This window comes from Loxodonta africana, chromosome 8 (genome assembly GCF_030014295.1).
Source record: "Loxodonta africana isolate mLoxAfr1 chromosome 8, mLoxAfr1.hap2, whole genome shotgun sequence".
Classification (NCBI taxonomy): domain Eukaryota; kingdom Metazoa; phylum Chordata; class Mammalia; order Proboscidea; family Elephantidae; genus Loxodonta; species Loxodonta africana.
The window spans coordinates 57703342-57719628 of record NC_087349.1 but is presented as its reverse complement, the minus strand read 5'-3'; the positions used below and the strand labels follow the sequence as shown (position 1 = coordinate 57719628).

At 39.8% G+C, this 16287-nt stretch overlaps 1 protein-coding gene across 1 annotated transcript in view; it reads right to left on the bottom strand.

Moving 5' to 3' along the window:
• The window catches only part of LOC135232234 (disintegrin and metalloproteinase domain-containing protein 22-like), a 184955-nt gene extending 169006 nt beyond the window's left edge, over positions 1 to 15949 (bottom strand). The window contains exons 1-2 of the mRNA XM_064289962.1: positions 15865 to 15949; positions 15241 to 15398 (exon numbers count right to left, since the gene is read on the bottom strand). Of these exons, the coding sequence (XP_064146032.1) occupies positions 15241 to 15398; positions 15865 to 15949 (243 nt within the window). The remainder of the gene's footprint in view (positions 1 to 15240; positions 15399 to 15864) is intronic.
• Between the last annotated feature and the right edge of the window lie 338 nt (positions 15950 to 16287).

The following is a 16287-nucleotide window of genomic DNA, read 5'->3' as shown; positions in this document are numbered from 1 at the left end:
AGCCACCAGGAGATTTAAGAAATGTCCCAAGCAACTCATTAATCAATTACCTCAAGCAGATTTTATATTAAGTTGGCTCTGAATTAATAGCACTTTTCCTTCATTAACTATGGAGAACATTGTCTATACAAGATCATTAAGAACTGCAAGAGCAGCATGCTAAACTGACCTCAGAAATTAAATTAAATGAGAATTCACAGTACCTTAGCACAATATCTTTTTTCTAGAGGATCCTGAGAGCCAAATGATGTACTGTAAGCTATGGTTCTGAAATAGGCTTACCTCGAGTCATTCACCCAGTCGAAAATGGATTCACCTTTGGTGACAGCATTGAACGCTTCTTACATTTCCCCCACCTTCTTATCAATCAACATCTGTCCAAGTTTAAAGGCACTTTTATGAGAAAATAAGTTTGCAAAATGCAATGTACTATTTCAGCTAAACCAGTTGTACAGGACCATGATATGTGAGAACCATTTTGCAGTCCTGAATAAAAATTTTCATCATCTTCAATAATGACTAAGTTTTTATCAAAATCAATAAAACTCTTCATAAGAAATTATGGTTTAATTACTCAACATAATGGTAAATTTGCAAATGCATCTATGAAAAACACTAACATTTTTTTCACATCCTTCTTATTATTAAGCACTTATCTAATGTATGTGAAAGGTACACCAAAGTACCACTAAAGGAACAGTAATACCAAACTTGCCTTTAAAATAACCCACCATCTACAGCAAACACAGCCTAACACGGAAAGTATCCATCTCACTAAGAACGAATTTTCCAAAATCCATCTTACATGGACTCTTCATTCAGTCAACATACATTTATTTAGCACATACCACATGCCATTCAAAATGAACATGTTTCTGGAGTCGCTGAGGCTGGATGAACCCCTGAAACTACTGCCCTGAGATAATTTTTAAACCTTAAGCCAAAATTATCCCCGAAGTCTTCTTTAAACCAAAAAACAGATTAGCTTAACTACTAAGAAATGCCTGCCTTAAGCATTGTACTCTTTTAAGAATTATCTATATGGGATCAAATTGACAAGAGCAACTCGAAAGATCAGACAGGAAACTTAAGGGACAGTGAGCTTATGTTAATGGGGGAGGAAGAATTTGCAAAACGAGGGTGAGAATGGTTGCACAATTTGAAGACTGTAATCAGTGCTACTGAATTGTACATGCAGAAATTGTTGAACTGATTTATGTTCTGTATACATTCTCAACAACAACAAAAATAGAATAGGAGGAAAAAATATGAACCTATTGCTTATTTTATACAAATGCTCTGATTTTTCAGAGCCTCAAACTCTATATGAGTCATGAAATCGATCTTGAACTGGGCCTCATCTCCTGGTCCAGGAGAGATACAGTCCTTAGAGTCTGAACTATATAATGAGAAAAATGGTGCCTTAAAGCCCCTTCCCACTATTAGCCTACACACTGTTAGAAAACACCAACCCCCTAGAAGAAGAAGAAGAAATGTTTTTTCCCTGTAAACCAAACACTTAAAGCACGTGTGGGGGAAGTGACAGATGAAAATAATCCCGAGTACCATCAGAGCAAGTCTGGCTAAAAAATACAAGGTTCCCCAAAAATGAGAACCCAGATGTAAATCCATTCACCTATGGTCACCTGATCTTCGACAAGAGCCCAAAGTCCATCAAATAGGGAAAAGACAGTCTTTTAAACAAATAGCTTTGGCAAAACTAAACGTCCATCTACAAAAAAATGAAATAGGACCCATACCTCACACCATATACAAAAACTAACTCAAAATGGATCAAAAACTAAATATAAAAACAAAAACAATACAGATTATAGAAGAAAAAATAGGATCAATGCTAGAAGACCTAATACACGAGATTAACAGGATACAAACCATAACAACACACAAACTCCAGAAAATAAGGTAGATAACTGGAATCTTCTAAAAATTAAACACTTATGCTCATCAAAAGACTTCACCAAAAGAGTAAAAAGAGAACCTACAGACTGGGGAAAAAAATTTGGCTGTGACAAATCCGACAAAGGTCTGATCTCTAAAATGTACAGGAAAATCCAACACCTCTACAACAAAATGACAAATAATCCAATTAAAAAATGGGCAAAGGATATGCACAAACAGTTCACCAAGGAAGACATCCAGGCAGCTAACAGACACATGAGGAAATGGTCCTGATTACTAGACATTACAGAAATGCAAATCAAAACCACAATGAGATATCATCTCGCCCTGGCATTACTGGCACAAATCAAAAAAACAGGAAATAACAAAAGCTGGAGAGGCTATGGGGAGAGTGTAACTCTTCTGCACCGCTGGTGGGAATGCAAAATGCTACAACCATTTGGGAAAACGATACGGCGCTTCCGTAGCAAGCTAGAAATAGAAATACCATATGATCTAGCAATTCCACTCCAAGGAATGTATCTTAGAGAAATAAGTGCCATCACACGAATAGAAACATGCACAGTCATGTTCACTGCATCACTGTTCACAATAGCAAAAAGATGGAAACAACCTAGATGCCCACCAACAGATGAATGGATAAACGAATTGTGGTACATACACGCAATGGAAAACTATACAACAATAAAGAACAATGATGAATCTGTGAACCATCTCAGAACATGGATGAATCTGGAGGGCATTATGCTGAGTGAAATAAGTCAATCACTAAAGGACAAATATTGTACAAGACCACTACTATAAAAACTCATGGAAAGGTTTATACACAAAAAGAGACAAGCTTTGATGGTTACGAAGAAGAGGGGTGGGAATGCAAAAACACTAAGTAGACAATAGACAAGTGGTAATTTTGGAGAAGGGTAAGACAGTGCACAATACTGGGGAAGCCAGCACGATTTGTCCAAGGCAAGGTCATGGAAGCACCATAGACACATCCAAACTCCCTGAGGGACCAAATAACTGGAATAACGGCTATGGGGACCATGGTCTCCAGGAACACCTAGCTCAACCGGCATAACATAGTTCATAAAGAAAATGTTCTACATTCTACTTTGGTGAGTAGTGTCTGGGGTCTTAAAGCCTGTGAGCAGCCATCTAAGATACTCTACTGGTCTCAGCCCTTCGGGAGCAATGGAGAATGAAGAAAACTAAAAACACGACGGAAAGATTAGTCCAAAGGACTAATGGACCACAACTACCACTGCCTCCACCAGACTGAGTCCAGTACAACTACATGGTACCTGGCTAAACCACTGACTGTCCTGATAGGGATCACAAAAGAGGGTCCCAGACAAAGCTAGAGAAAAATGCAGAACAAAATTCTAACTCACAAAAAATAATCAGACTTACTGGCCTGACAGAGACTGGAGAAACCCCAAGAGTATGGCCCCCAGACACCCTCTTAGCTCAGTGATGAAGTCACTCCTGAGGTTCATCCTTCATCCAAAGATTAGACAGTTCCATAAAACAAAATGAAGACTAAAGGGGCACACAAGCCCAGAGGCAAGGACTAGTAGGTAGGAGGGGACAGGAAAGCTGGTAATAGGGAAGCCAAGTCGAGAATAGAGAAGTGTTGCCATGTTGTGGGGTTGGTAATCAATGTCGTAAAACAGTATGTGTACTAATTGTTTAATGAGAAGCTAGTTTGTTCTGTAAACCTTCATCTAAAGTTCAATTAAAAAAAAAAAGTGTGAGCAGCCATCTGAAACACTTCACTGGTCTCACCCGTCCTGGAACAAGGGAGAATGAAGAAAATCAAAGACACAGGGAAAGATTATCCAAATGACTAATGAACCACAAACACTGTATCCTCCACCAGATCAAGTCCAGCACAACTTGATGGTGCCCCACTACCACTACTGACTGCTCTGACAGGAATCACAGTAGAGGGTCCCAGACAGAGCTGGAGAAAATTGTAGAACAAAATTCTGAAAAAAAAAAAAAAATCAGACTTACTGGTCTGAAAGAGGCTGGAGAAACCCCAAGAGTGTGACCCCCAAACATTCTCTTAGCTTAGTGATGAAGTCACTCCTGAGGTTCAACCTTCAGCCAAACATTAGACAGGCCCATAAAATGAGACTAAATGTGCACACCAGCCCAGCGGCAAGGACAAGAAGGCAGTAGGGGACAGGAAAGCTGGTAATACGGAAGTCAAGGTTGAGAAGGGGAGACTGTTGACATGTTGCAGAGTTGGCAACCAGTGTCACAAAACAATATGTGTACTATTTAATGAGAAACTAGTTTGTTCTGTAAACCTTCAGCTAAAGTACAATTAAAAAAAAAAATTACAAGTTCTTTTTACCGTTAAATTCAAGACCTAGATCAAGAATGGAGCCAAACATTCTTGGCTGGCTGGTGCCTCGGAGCCTTTCAGGTTGTCTCTCTCTAGGTGAGCCAGCAAGACACTGGACTGGCCTACACCATGAACTTAGACCCTTCTCTCTCCAACTGATCTCTGATTTCCCTGAGTCTCATCTTTCACCACTTCTCTACCCATACCCTACCTCTGCCCATTTTTTGATGATCCTTAATCACTCCTCAGCCAACTGTCTGCCCTGCCCTTCCCCAGCCTACCTTAAATACCACTAAACTATGCATGACCTTGAATGCCACTTAGGCTTCTCAGGAGCCATAGCGGGGTTCCTGGCCAGACTCCTAACAGGCTGTCCAAAAGGCATTACAAATCCACTAGTGAATCCAAGAAGATCTGCAGAACCAGGTTCTGTGAAGCAGCTGTTCCTCTTGCAGTATCTTACTATCCAAAGCAAAGAGATAGACACAACTTAGAGAAATGTTGAAGCTATGATCAGGAGTAACACTGCATGCAGCAGCCTGCTTCCAACATCCTGACCACACTTGTGAAGGAAATGAAGGCAATTTCTCCCAAACAAGCCTACTTAAAAGACAAAACCTAGAAGAAAAAAAAATCAGATTAGAAATTGACCAACTAGAGGTAAAGGTAGAGATATGATGCCATGCCGAGTAGACTATGTGGTCTAAGAAAGCAGACCACCAGGAATTCTACTGCCTCAGATAGAAAAATTTAAAACCACTTACAAAACATGAGCTCTCCAGACCTATGTCCAGGAAAGCATCATTGATTTCCCACCTCCAAAACGTCATCTAGTGTTCTTTACTTGGGACAAAAAATGTAACAAAAGGGCAAAGATTACTAAATTCTAAAATCCCCTAGTACAAGAATTAGTTTTTAAAAAGGAGAAGAAAAATGTTACACAAACAACAAACAGATTGAGGAGAAAAAAAGGACTTTCTCTTTCCAGTTAGAATTACTGATATTTCTGGACATGGCACAGCATTTTTAATTTTATTTCCGAAATCAAGTTACACATAATAGCCTGTCCTAGAGAAAGCCAAACAGATCTTATCTTAAAAGGAATTCAAATGATGAAATCAGAAGCAAAGGAGGACAGCTAGGTCATAATCGTTTTTTAAAAACTTAAGTATTTATATTTTTTAAAAATACAGCATGTTGAACTGTTTTAATTATGTGTAATTACAACTATTAAAAGGGGTTAAAAATTAAATATTTAAAGAGTAACATTTATCCATGCTTTCATTCATTTACACCCTACCTTGTTCCAAAAAGGTTTTCAGATAGCTTATATGGATACATACAACATACGCTTTAAGTTTTAAGTAGATGAAGAAATTGGGAGGAAGAAGAAATTCATTCCTTCAATAAATAATCATTAAGCACCTACTTCATGTGTGTCAGGCACTGTTCCAGGCAGGGGAAATGTGTATTCAACAAACAGACAAGATCACTATTCTCATACAGTTTACATTTTAGTGATGAAATACAGGGGTAAAGATAATTTAAAAAGTCAATCATTAAAAATAATGTAAAATGATAACAAGTGCCAGAAAGACAAGAAAATAGAGTAAAAACGTGATAAGGACTGATAGGGATGCGACAACTTTTAAAAAGTTGTCAGAGGAAACCTCTCATAGATGACTTATAACCTGAGTATTTTAATCAAAGTCTAACATACAAATGAAAATGTAAATAAATCATAACCATTCAGCTTGATAAACTATCATGGGTGAAGAAATATTTGAGATAACTTTTGAGCTAAAATGAGGATGATGAGAAGCAAGGAGATGAGTTAGGAGTGAAGCTGCTATGAAGGCACGTGCTCCCTCGCTTTGGAGGAGGAGAGAGCGTAACTTGCCTCTAAGCTTCAGGCATCCAACTCAGAGAAGGAAACACAGTCAGTTACAGGACAAATCTCTTCCATGGGTCCTGAAGACGCAAGCGCAACATGTAATGTCCTCCAAGACTTCGGTTAATGTTCTAACTGGTTTCTTAGGAATATTTCTTACAATGTACTTCGAAGTATCCTTTAGGAAACGCCTGGTAGATGACTGAAGCGGAAAGGGACGTGATTGAGAAAACTGGTTATCAATTCAGACACCAAACCTCTGGCAAGTAACTGAATTCAAAAAGAGACTTACAAATACACAGAGCAAAGGACCTCAACCCTAGGTGCAAACTGGCATCTGCTGGGGCATTTTTTAGACTACAAATTAAGCCAGAACCACTGGAGGCGAGGCCAGGGCGCATAAGGAGGAATAAATGATAATTATCCATAAATAGTTTCTTTCAAGTGAATTTCCAGCAGATTAAACTTCGACAAGTACCCACAGTATAGATATTCTCAGTTGCCATTTAGATGTAGACTCAGATTTTGCTATATTCTTAAGTAGAGGTAGAAATTATTCCCTTTTCTAAAAATGAAGACCTACAACAATGAATAAAGTCATTCAGGAGCCCTGGGCAAGGCCAAGAGTTTCTTAAAGAAATAATTTTAGTTATGTTCCAACCCAGAGATAGATGTACAACCACAGATTAAATAAACACAAAGATCCCAAAAGGATTATTTTATGTGAATTTTCAACATTTACTTTGAGAAGTCTTTTCCCAATTCTGCCATTTATTATCTGTATGACCCTGAACATGTTAATTAGCTTCTTTACACCTCAGTTTCCTCATCTTCAAAATGGATTTAATAGTATCTCCTTTATAATGGGAAATAATGCATGTAAATCACTCGGGAGGGTGCCTGGCACATAGTAAACGCTCAATAAATATTAATTGTTATTTTTCAACTCTGTCCGCCAACATTGCCTTCTAGCAATTTATTACCACGGCAAACACATCCAACTAGATAGACACAGAAGCTATCACTTTCGGTTATTATTGATTCACATATACACTTTACCCGAATGATTTCACACTTGGGATTGTGGTGCTACTTGTTCTATGAGGACACAAAAGACACTTTGTCCTTTTTCTTTTGGAGAAGGAAATATGAATATGGATCCCTGTTTTACATTTAATATTTGTATTTTTATCTTCACTATTCACTAACTTAAAAAGAGGATTTTCGAGAGTTGCAAGAAATATGTAGCACCAAAGGGATAGAGGTAAAAATTCTTTGACTCCAGTGCCACTGAATGGCTTCTAAAGAAACTGATCCCTTACCAGTTTAGCACAATAGTTAAGTGCGGAGACAGTGGAGCCGAAATGCCAGGACTCGAATTCTCTCTCAACTACCTATTACTTTGACTTTGTGCAGGACAGAGTTACTTGCCACATGTGATTTTTGTAAGGATACAATGAGTTAATGTACATCAAATATTTAGAAAAGTGGGTAGCACACAAAAAGTAACCACATATTAAATATTTAAGTATGTAATATCATTGTAAGTATTATAAGTATTTTTCTACTGTAAAATACTTATAAATTTTTAAGAAAATACTACCAGTAAATTATACTTACATAAGTAAATATTTATAAGTAAATTGTACGTATACATTGTAAGTAAATAATATAAGCAAACATTCATATAAGTAATTAAATCATATACACTTACATAAATAAATATTTGGAGCCCTGGTGGTACAGTAGTTAAGAGCTATGGCTGCTAACCAAAAGATGGTAGTTCGAGTTCACCAGCTGCTCCTTGGAAACCCTATGGAACAGTTCTATTCTGTTCTACAGAGTCGCTATGAGTCACTATCGAGTCGACGGCAATGGCTTTGTTTTTTTTTTTTTAATAAATAAACATTATAAACAAATACACTATAAGTAAATAAAAACCAAACCCAGTGCCGTCAAGTCGATTCCAACTCATAGCAACCCTACGGGACAGAGCAGAACTGCCCCATAGCGTTTCCAAGGAGTGCCTGGCAGATTCGAACTGCCAACCCTTTGGTTAGTAGCCGTAGCACTCAACCACTATGCCACCAGGGTTTCCATAAGTAAATAGTATTAAGTAAATACTAGAGTAAGTATTTTTTTCTTTTTCTGATTTCCCTTTCTTCCTTTTCACTCTTCTTTCGAAGATTTGGCTTCTTCCTTTGCACACTCCCCCACCCCTGCTCCCCATTTCATAGTATGCCCTTTCTCTTGTGGGCTTATCCACGATTCCTAATGACACATGAGACTCCATATTAGCTCCAGTGGAGCTACTGAGCACTAATGACCTTACAGATCCTTGCTCCCAGTGTGTCATGAGAAGAAAGCAGGCCTCCCTCCCTCCATGCACTTTTTAGAAGGGCTCTAAATTGTTAAAAAGGATAGCAGAACACTTGGCAGTCTTCTCAATATGAGAAAGCACAAGTATGAACAGTTTTTAACAACCCATAAGCTCCTGGAGTCATTCATAGCTTCCCACATGTCAACTATAAAGTAGCGAATGATGCAAGACTGGTTACTTTTGTGCACAGCAAAATCGTTATGCAGAATTGCAAAGATGTCCAAAAGAAATATACACAAATTGGAATCTTTATGAATAAAAGCAAAACGTAAGAGAAACTCCTGCAATTCCGAATTTCGCTTCCTTTTAACTATTTAAGACAAGGCTAGTAGGAGAAGAAAAATATACTAGAAATGCCAGAAGAAGAGTTCCGATTGGTGGCAAAACTTTATCAATACTGAGCTACTTAGGTTTCACAAAGGCACATTGAAGAAAAGAAAGGATGTTCGTGCTACCCTTGCAAACCATTTCCAAAGTTGTAATTCCTAGGGACCCTTCTCGGCCAGGGAAGCAGTACTTCAAGTCAATTTACCTTCAAGCTGACTCAGTGCTCCCAAGTGAAACAGCACAACGTTAAGTACAGCTTATCTATGCTTAAGCACATGTATAAATACAGTCATAAAAACAGAGCAAACCTACTGTTTGCCATCTTGCTGTTTTCCCACTTATTACTGATTATCAAAACTATTATAGACCTATGCCCTTGGCATCTGACTGGCTCAATGATAAAGCCACAACCCTTTCCAGTGAAAACATAAGTAGGCCATCTCTACAGTGACAACAAAAGCTTCTGACAAAAAAAACATTCTGCTATTTGTAGGGAAACATAATCACTGGGTACAAACAAATTATTAAAATTTTATGGAATGGCCACACAATAAGATAATGCACACTTTATTTTCTTCCCAGCAAAATAATCAACCAAATCACCTAGTTCGATGCTGCAATAGAGCTGGGATACTTGGCCGTTAAAAAATAAGATAAAATAAAAGAGTAATCATTAATGTGATTATTCTTAAAAAAAAAAAAAATACTTGATTATCAGTATCAAATCATCAGTAAGATTGAATAGGTGGTATCTTGACCAATGAGCAACATCACAGTAAACGGAGAAAAGAATCAAGTTGTCAAGGATTTCATTTTACTTGGATCCACAATCAACAGCCATGGAAGCAGCAGTCAAGAAATCTAAAGACACATTGCATTGGGCAAATCTGCTGCAAAGGGCCTCTTCAAAGTGTTGAAGAGCAAAGATGTCACCCTGAAGACCAAGGTGCGCCTGAGCCAAGCCATGGTATTTTCAATTGCATCATATGCATGTGAAAGCTGGACAATGAATAAGGAAGATCAAAGAAGAGTTGACGCCTTTGAATTGTGGTGTTGGCGAAGAATATTGAATATAACATGGACTGCCAAAAGAACGAACAAATCTGTCTTGGAAGAAGTACAAACAGAACACTCCTTAGAAGCAAGTATGGCGAGACTGCATCTTACATACTTTGGACATGTTGTCAGGAGGGATCAGTCCCTGGAGAAGGACATCATGCTTGGAAGAGGACAGGGTCAGTGGAAAAGAGGAAGACCCTCAACAAGGTGGACTGACACAGTGGCTGCAACAATGAGCTCAAGCGTAACAACGATTGTAAGGATGGCGCAGGACTGGGCAGTGTTTTGTTCTGTTGCGCACAGGGTCGCTATGAGTCAGAACCGACTCGACGGCACCTAAAAAACAACAGCAACATCTTGCCCATATGGGTCTCCAGTTAAAATACAAGTTTTATCCTTTTATCTGTAAACATGCAATTCACTCAACACAAATAATTTCAAGCCAAAACACAGAGTATTTTGAATATTCTACTTCTGAGTGCTATTTTACCAGACTGAAATTACCTCAGACTAGGCAGACACCTTGAGGAGGGCAAGGTTTCCCACAATCAAATATGATTTCTTTGACTATGATTTCTAGGACTTTATGGCATAATAAGTTTTCAGGAGGGGCCAATCAGTCCACTTGGGATAAAAATAAAGTATGCATTCAAGTAATTCACTAAGTAACTAGAAATCTTTCACAATACAGACACGTATAAACAATGTTGATTTCACACCCATCAAATAGCCAGCATTTCCACAAAACTAAAATGAAAATTTATTCCAAAAATATAGGTGTTCTGTTCCCACTTGGGGACAAAAACTGAAACAAGTTCACATTAACAGTTAAGGTGTTTTATACCATGAAAGGTTCTAGTGAATTTCTGAAACGTTAACTAATACTTTGCTGATTTTCTTACTCTCAGTCAATGGACTTGATCTTACCAGGTGACAAGTCATTCCTGAGTTAGGTCATGTGATTTCTAAGGTTTTTTCCATCTCTAAGACTACGCAATTCTACTATATTATTTAAATTAGAATAATTTGTAACTTCACTCCTGAGAATGTATTAAACTAAGGAAACTAGGGTATCATTTTGCACTGAAGTGATGTCATAAAATTTCTAAATAGTACTCAAGCAGCCTAAGGGAATTAATGTTATTTAACAAAGACTCATATAGTGTTTACTATATGCTCAGTATGGTCCTACGTCCTTTATAAATATTAACTCATTTATGTAATATTTTCAGTAACTAAGTACTTGTGAACCTTAATGATTACGTTAATTGCCATTTACCAATGAATTAAAGTGAACCATCACGTTCACTTACTGTGTGAAATTAAAACTATTCCTTTCCAACAATCAGGATTATTCCACATTAACATGAATCTAGTCAGTAACTTTCCTTACATAAATCGTTCTGACCAGTGCCGTTGAGTCGATTCTATGACTTCCCAATTTCCTCAGGAGAAAATTCAAATTCTTCAGCAAGTCATGAAGGTATACAGCATCTGTCCCCTACTTTCCTGTTCTGTGTCATCTGTCTCTTAAATCCTCACTATCTGGAGTTAACAAATATGTATCCTGACTCCTACATCCCTGTGTACTTGCCCCTTCTGTTTAATAGGCCCTCCTGCCAACCTTTAACCTCAACAATGACTACTTATCTTTAACATACAACTCAGACATTACCTGCCCCTAAAATCCCTCCTTGACCATCCACCTGCTTAAATATAGGGTCTTCTCTGCTCCCACAACTCTCTGTGACCACCTCCAGCAAAATACACAAAATGGCAGAGTATAATTGTTCATTCACTCATCCATCTCCCCACTTATCTGTGAACTCTTTATAGCCACAACTAGAAAATCATCCTGATTTTATCTGTGAAATAGAAAGGAAGTTGCTAAGAACACATATGGGTATCTAAGATGCCATAAATTACATCTACTGAATGACCAAGGAAAGATACCATTAAAAACTTATGCCCAAAGAAATAACAACGTCCATATAAAGTCAACTTAGGTTTTCACGTCTCAATGACAGCTTTCAGGGAAACTAGAAATATTAAAATGCAGGAAGAACTCCTTAGTTTCCTAACTGTCAAAAGAGTTTACTTGTGGCAACTAAGTCTTTCCAACTGTAACTGCCAGATTCAGTCTTAGTTGTCAATGATTTCCAATTGCAGTCTAAGGAGCATGGTAAAAGGAAGTGGTCCCCAGGTTGTAGACATTTGGCCAAAATGTACTGTGTATACTTGCCTATGTGCCAGGCACTGATACAGTTTCTCATAATAATTACACTGATGACAAGACAGTATCTGTCATGGATCAAACTGTGTCCCCAAAAATATCTGTCAACTTGGCTAAGTCATGATTCCCAGTATTATACAACTGTCTACCATTTTGGAAACCCTGGTGACATGGTGGTTAAGTGCTACAGCTGCTAACCAAAGGGTCGGCATTTCGAATCTGCCAGATGCTCCTTGGAAACTCTGTGGGGCAGTTCTACTCCATCCTATAAGGTCACTATGAGTCGGAATTGACACAACGGCACTGGGTTTGGTTTTTTTGGTCTACCATTTTATCATCTGATGTGATTTCCCTATGTATTGTAAATCCTATCACTATGACGTAGTAAGATGGATTAGTGGCAGTTATATCGATGAGATCTGCAAGATTACATAGTGTCTTATGCCAATCTCTTTTGAGATATGAGAGAGAGAGACATGGGGAACTCAAACCACCAAGAAAGCAGCACCAGGAGCTGAGTGTGTCCTTTGGACCCAGGGTCCCTGTGCCTGAGACGCTACTCAACCAGCATAAGATTGATGACAAGCCCTGCCCTAGAGCTGATGCCCTGAATTTGGACTTGTGGTAATTCTGTTACGATAGCACTAGATGACTAAAACAGTATCTTTACTTTTATTTCTGAGTTGAATTAATAATTTATGCTATTTGAACTCTACCAATTCATTTACACCTCACCAAATGTCAATCACTCTTTCTTACTGTAAGGTTTACTGCTGTAGAAAAGAAGCTACATGACCCAAGGTATCTTCTACCTAATTAGACAGGCCTGTGAGCCAAAACATTAGAGAAATGGGACTTTACATGGAGAACTGGCTTGTTTTCCAAAAGTGGGTGGTCTTTTACCAAGTCAGAGAAGGACCTAAGATGCCTGAAGACATTACCTGCATGAGGCAGAGACTCTGGAAGTTTCCAGGTTCAATCCTGTGCCTTTCCTTTTCTGCATCTCTTCTTCCTTCTGTCTCCCTTCCTCTCCCAGAAAGCCTTAGTGATTTGTTTTAAAGCACTGATTATATCAGCAAGGAGCCCTGGTGACAGAGTGCTTAAGAGCTCAGCTGCTAACCAAAGGGTCAGCAGTTCGAACCCACCACCCGCTCTTTCAAAACCCCATGGGGCAGTTCTACCGTGTCCTGTAGGGTCACACTATGAGTTGGAATTGGGTTGACAGCAGTGGTACATCAGCAGAATCTAGACTGTGGGAAGGTCTACAGGACAAAAGACACCACATCTTCAAGGAATTAATTGCAAGGAAAAAAACAAAGAAATAGAAGGCAAAAACTATGTATTAAAAAATACTTTAAAAAAAACACACAAAAATCAACTAATTGCAATCTACAGACATTATCTGGATACTGATTCAAATAAACAAATATAAACACATACATAAACCAAACCAAACCAAACCCACTGCCACTGAGTCAATTCCAATTCATAGCGACCCTACAAGACAGAATAGAACTGCCTCACAGAGTTTCCAAGGAGCACCTGGCAGATTTGAAATGCCGTCCTCTTGGTTAGCAGCTGTAGCACTTAACCACTATGCCACCAGGGTTTCCAACACATACGTACACACGATATTTATGAGACAACCAGAAATTTTAAAAGACTGGATATTTGATGCTATTAAGGAATCACTCTTAATTTTTTCTGATAGCACTGTGGTTACATTTCTTCAAAACAATACTTACCTTTTACAGGTACATACTGAATTTTTTTTTTTTTATAAAACCATAGGTCTGGAATTTGCTTCAAAATAATACAGGATGGGGAAGAAAGTTGGTAAGGTATAGATAAAATATGATTAGCTATGAATTAATTGTTGAAGCTGGGGATTCAACACTATTCTGTCTACTTTTACATGGGTTTGAAATTTTTTATAATGTGATTGTCATAAGTGCATGTAAGAACATTCCTCTACAGAAATCATCCTAACTTATTGAAAAGTAAGAGAGGGAAACTGTGTTCCTGCTGCTTCAGTTTTACCAGGGAAACAAGCCAAAACTGAGAAAGAAAAGAGGAATTTACCAAACATTAATTCAAATAATAAGACCCTTCATTAAAGGTTTGGCATATATTAGATTTCCTACTATAATAATGTAACTTTGAAGGATATACTTTAGCCCTTTAATTTCCTATTTTAATAAAATTTTAACAGAATTAAGTATTTGACTATGCAGGTTTAAATATTTTTCCATTTATACATATTTTACACATTCAGATAATTTATTATAACTATTACATCATCAGTATATATCCTAAAATACTAACGCATGGTTACACATGTGAAAACATTCAGCCTGCCTTTCCTTCAGTGAAGTCTACACAAATTTTCACCTACATGAACAAGTCCTATCCTATTATGTACTCTACGTGGTTGAATGACAGGTTAATGTATATAAAAACAAACAAAATATTTACTGAAGTTAACCAGTAAGTTCAAAATAATGTCCACGCATATTTGGATCTGTAGTATTCATCTAAATACGGGTGCAATGACAAACTTTGATTTTTTTACATAATTTCCAAACGTCGGATAAATAACACAGCCACTAATTATATCAAGGGGACTGCTACCGAAGAACCTTTCTGGGAGGTAAAGGGGGGTGGGCACATTTCTTGTGTCCACAAATCAGAATGCGCTAAGAGTCTTACAAAAAACTGTTTAGCTATTTTCAGGGTTTGAGTTTCATTACAGATGTCTAGCCTTCTTTTTCTAAAAATTTCTACAGTATCACCTTGGGTTAAATGGCTTATAAAGTCTTCGAGAATTAAAACAATAACGATGCAAACCTCGCCCAATACCATATTCCCTTTCCCATATGCTTGGCTTTTGCTTGACCGCGGTGAGGGAGTCTGCCTCTTTTTTGCACAGGAAGCACCATGCATACTCGAATTAGGATTGCGCTCATTTCACCAAAGACACTGCGTCTCCGGGGCAACCAAGAACAAACGTGGGGTCGCTGGAGGGCCGGGCCGAGCAGCGCCGAAGGCCACCCACCCACCCTGACCGCGCCTCTCACCTGCTGGCCGCCGGGGTCGCCCCGCACTCGGGTGTCCAGCACGTCCTGCCGAGTTTCGTCCTCGGCGCTAGAGCGGTAGATGAGCCGGAGCGGCACGATGCTCTGGCGCTCTAGGAAGCGGTTGTCGTTCCTCCTCCCCAGCTCCGTCAACGAGGCGTCTCCTCCAGGCAGGAAGGGGGCAGAAGGGAGTGGGGAGAAAAGACGAAAATATCACCCTGACCCACACTCGTCCATCCTGCGGTCCTACGTCTCCTCTACGAAAATCCCACCGCCCCCTCCCTCCCAAACCTCATCTGGGAAAGACGCAGAGAGACATCAGCCCGGAGAGCCTTGGACCAGTTCATTTCAGAGCATCCAGGATCAGGGCCCAGAAGCAGGGCACCCCTTTCCCCTTCCTCCCCATTCGTCTTTTTCAGAAGAAAAAAAAGGCATTTGGCCGAAAGCTTCCAATGCATACGTGCGCCCACACACACACATATTTTTGCTCCACCTCTCCCCACCCTTCCAACTAAAAATCTCCCCGCGGACTCGGGAAATAGGGGTTCCCCTTTTCAGTGCGCCTGAGGACTCCAGAAATTCCCGGGAAACGGCCTGTCCCACAGCCACGGATGTAGGCGAACTTACCTGCCCGGGCGCAGCGCGCCGGAGGACAGGTCCCCAGGGCGCAGAGCAGCAAGAAGGGCACGGACGCAGCTGCCGCAGCCTGCATCGTGCTGCCCATCAGCCCTCCTCGCCGGAGACGCTCAACTCCTCATACTGGGGCAGCAGGGTCTGGCTCCCGCGCCCGGTGACTCCTGGCTCGACTCGGCCACCCACTCCCAGTCCCGGCCGGTGCTGCGGCCGCCGCAGCGCTGCAGGCTCCACCGCGGTGCTGCCTCAGTGCTGCGTTGTGCTCCGCGGGCGCTTCCGCTGGCGGGGGGAGCTAGCGACTGCTGCATTGGGCGGTTGGCTGTAGCTAAGTGGTTTCTAGCGCCTCCCACCTCATCCCCTGGCAAAGGCTCAGGCAAGCGAAGAGCTCGCAGCGGGGAGCGATCAGCCGGTGCACTC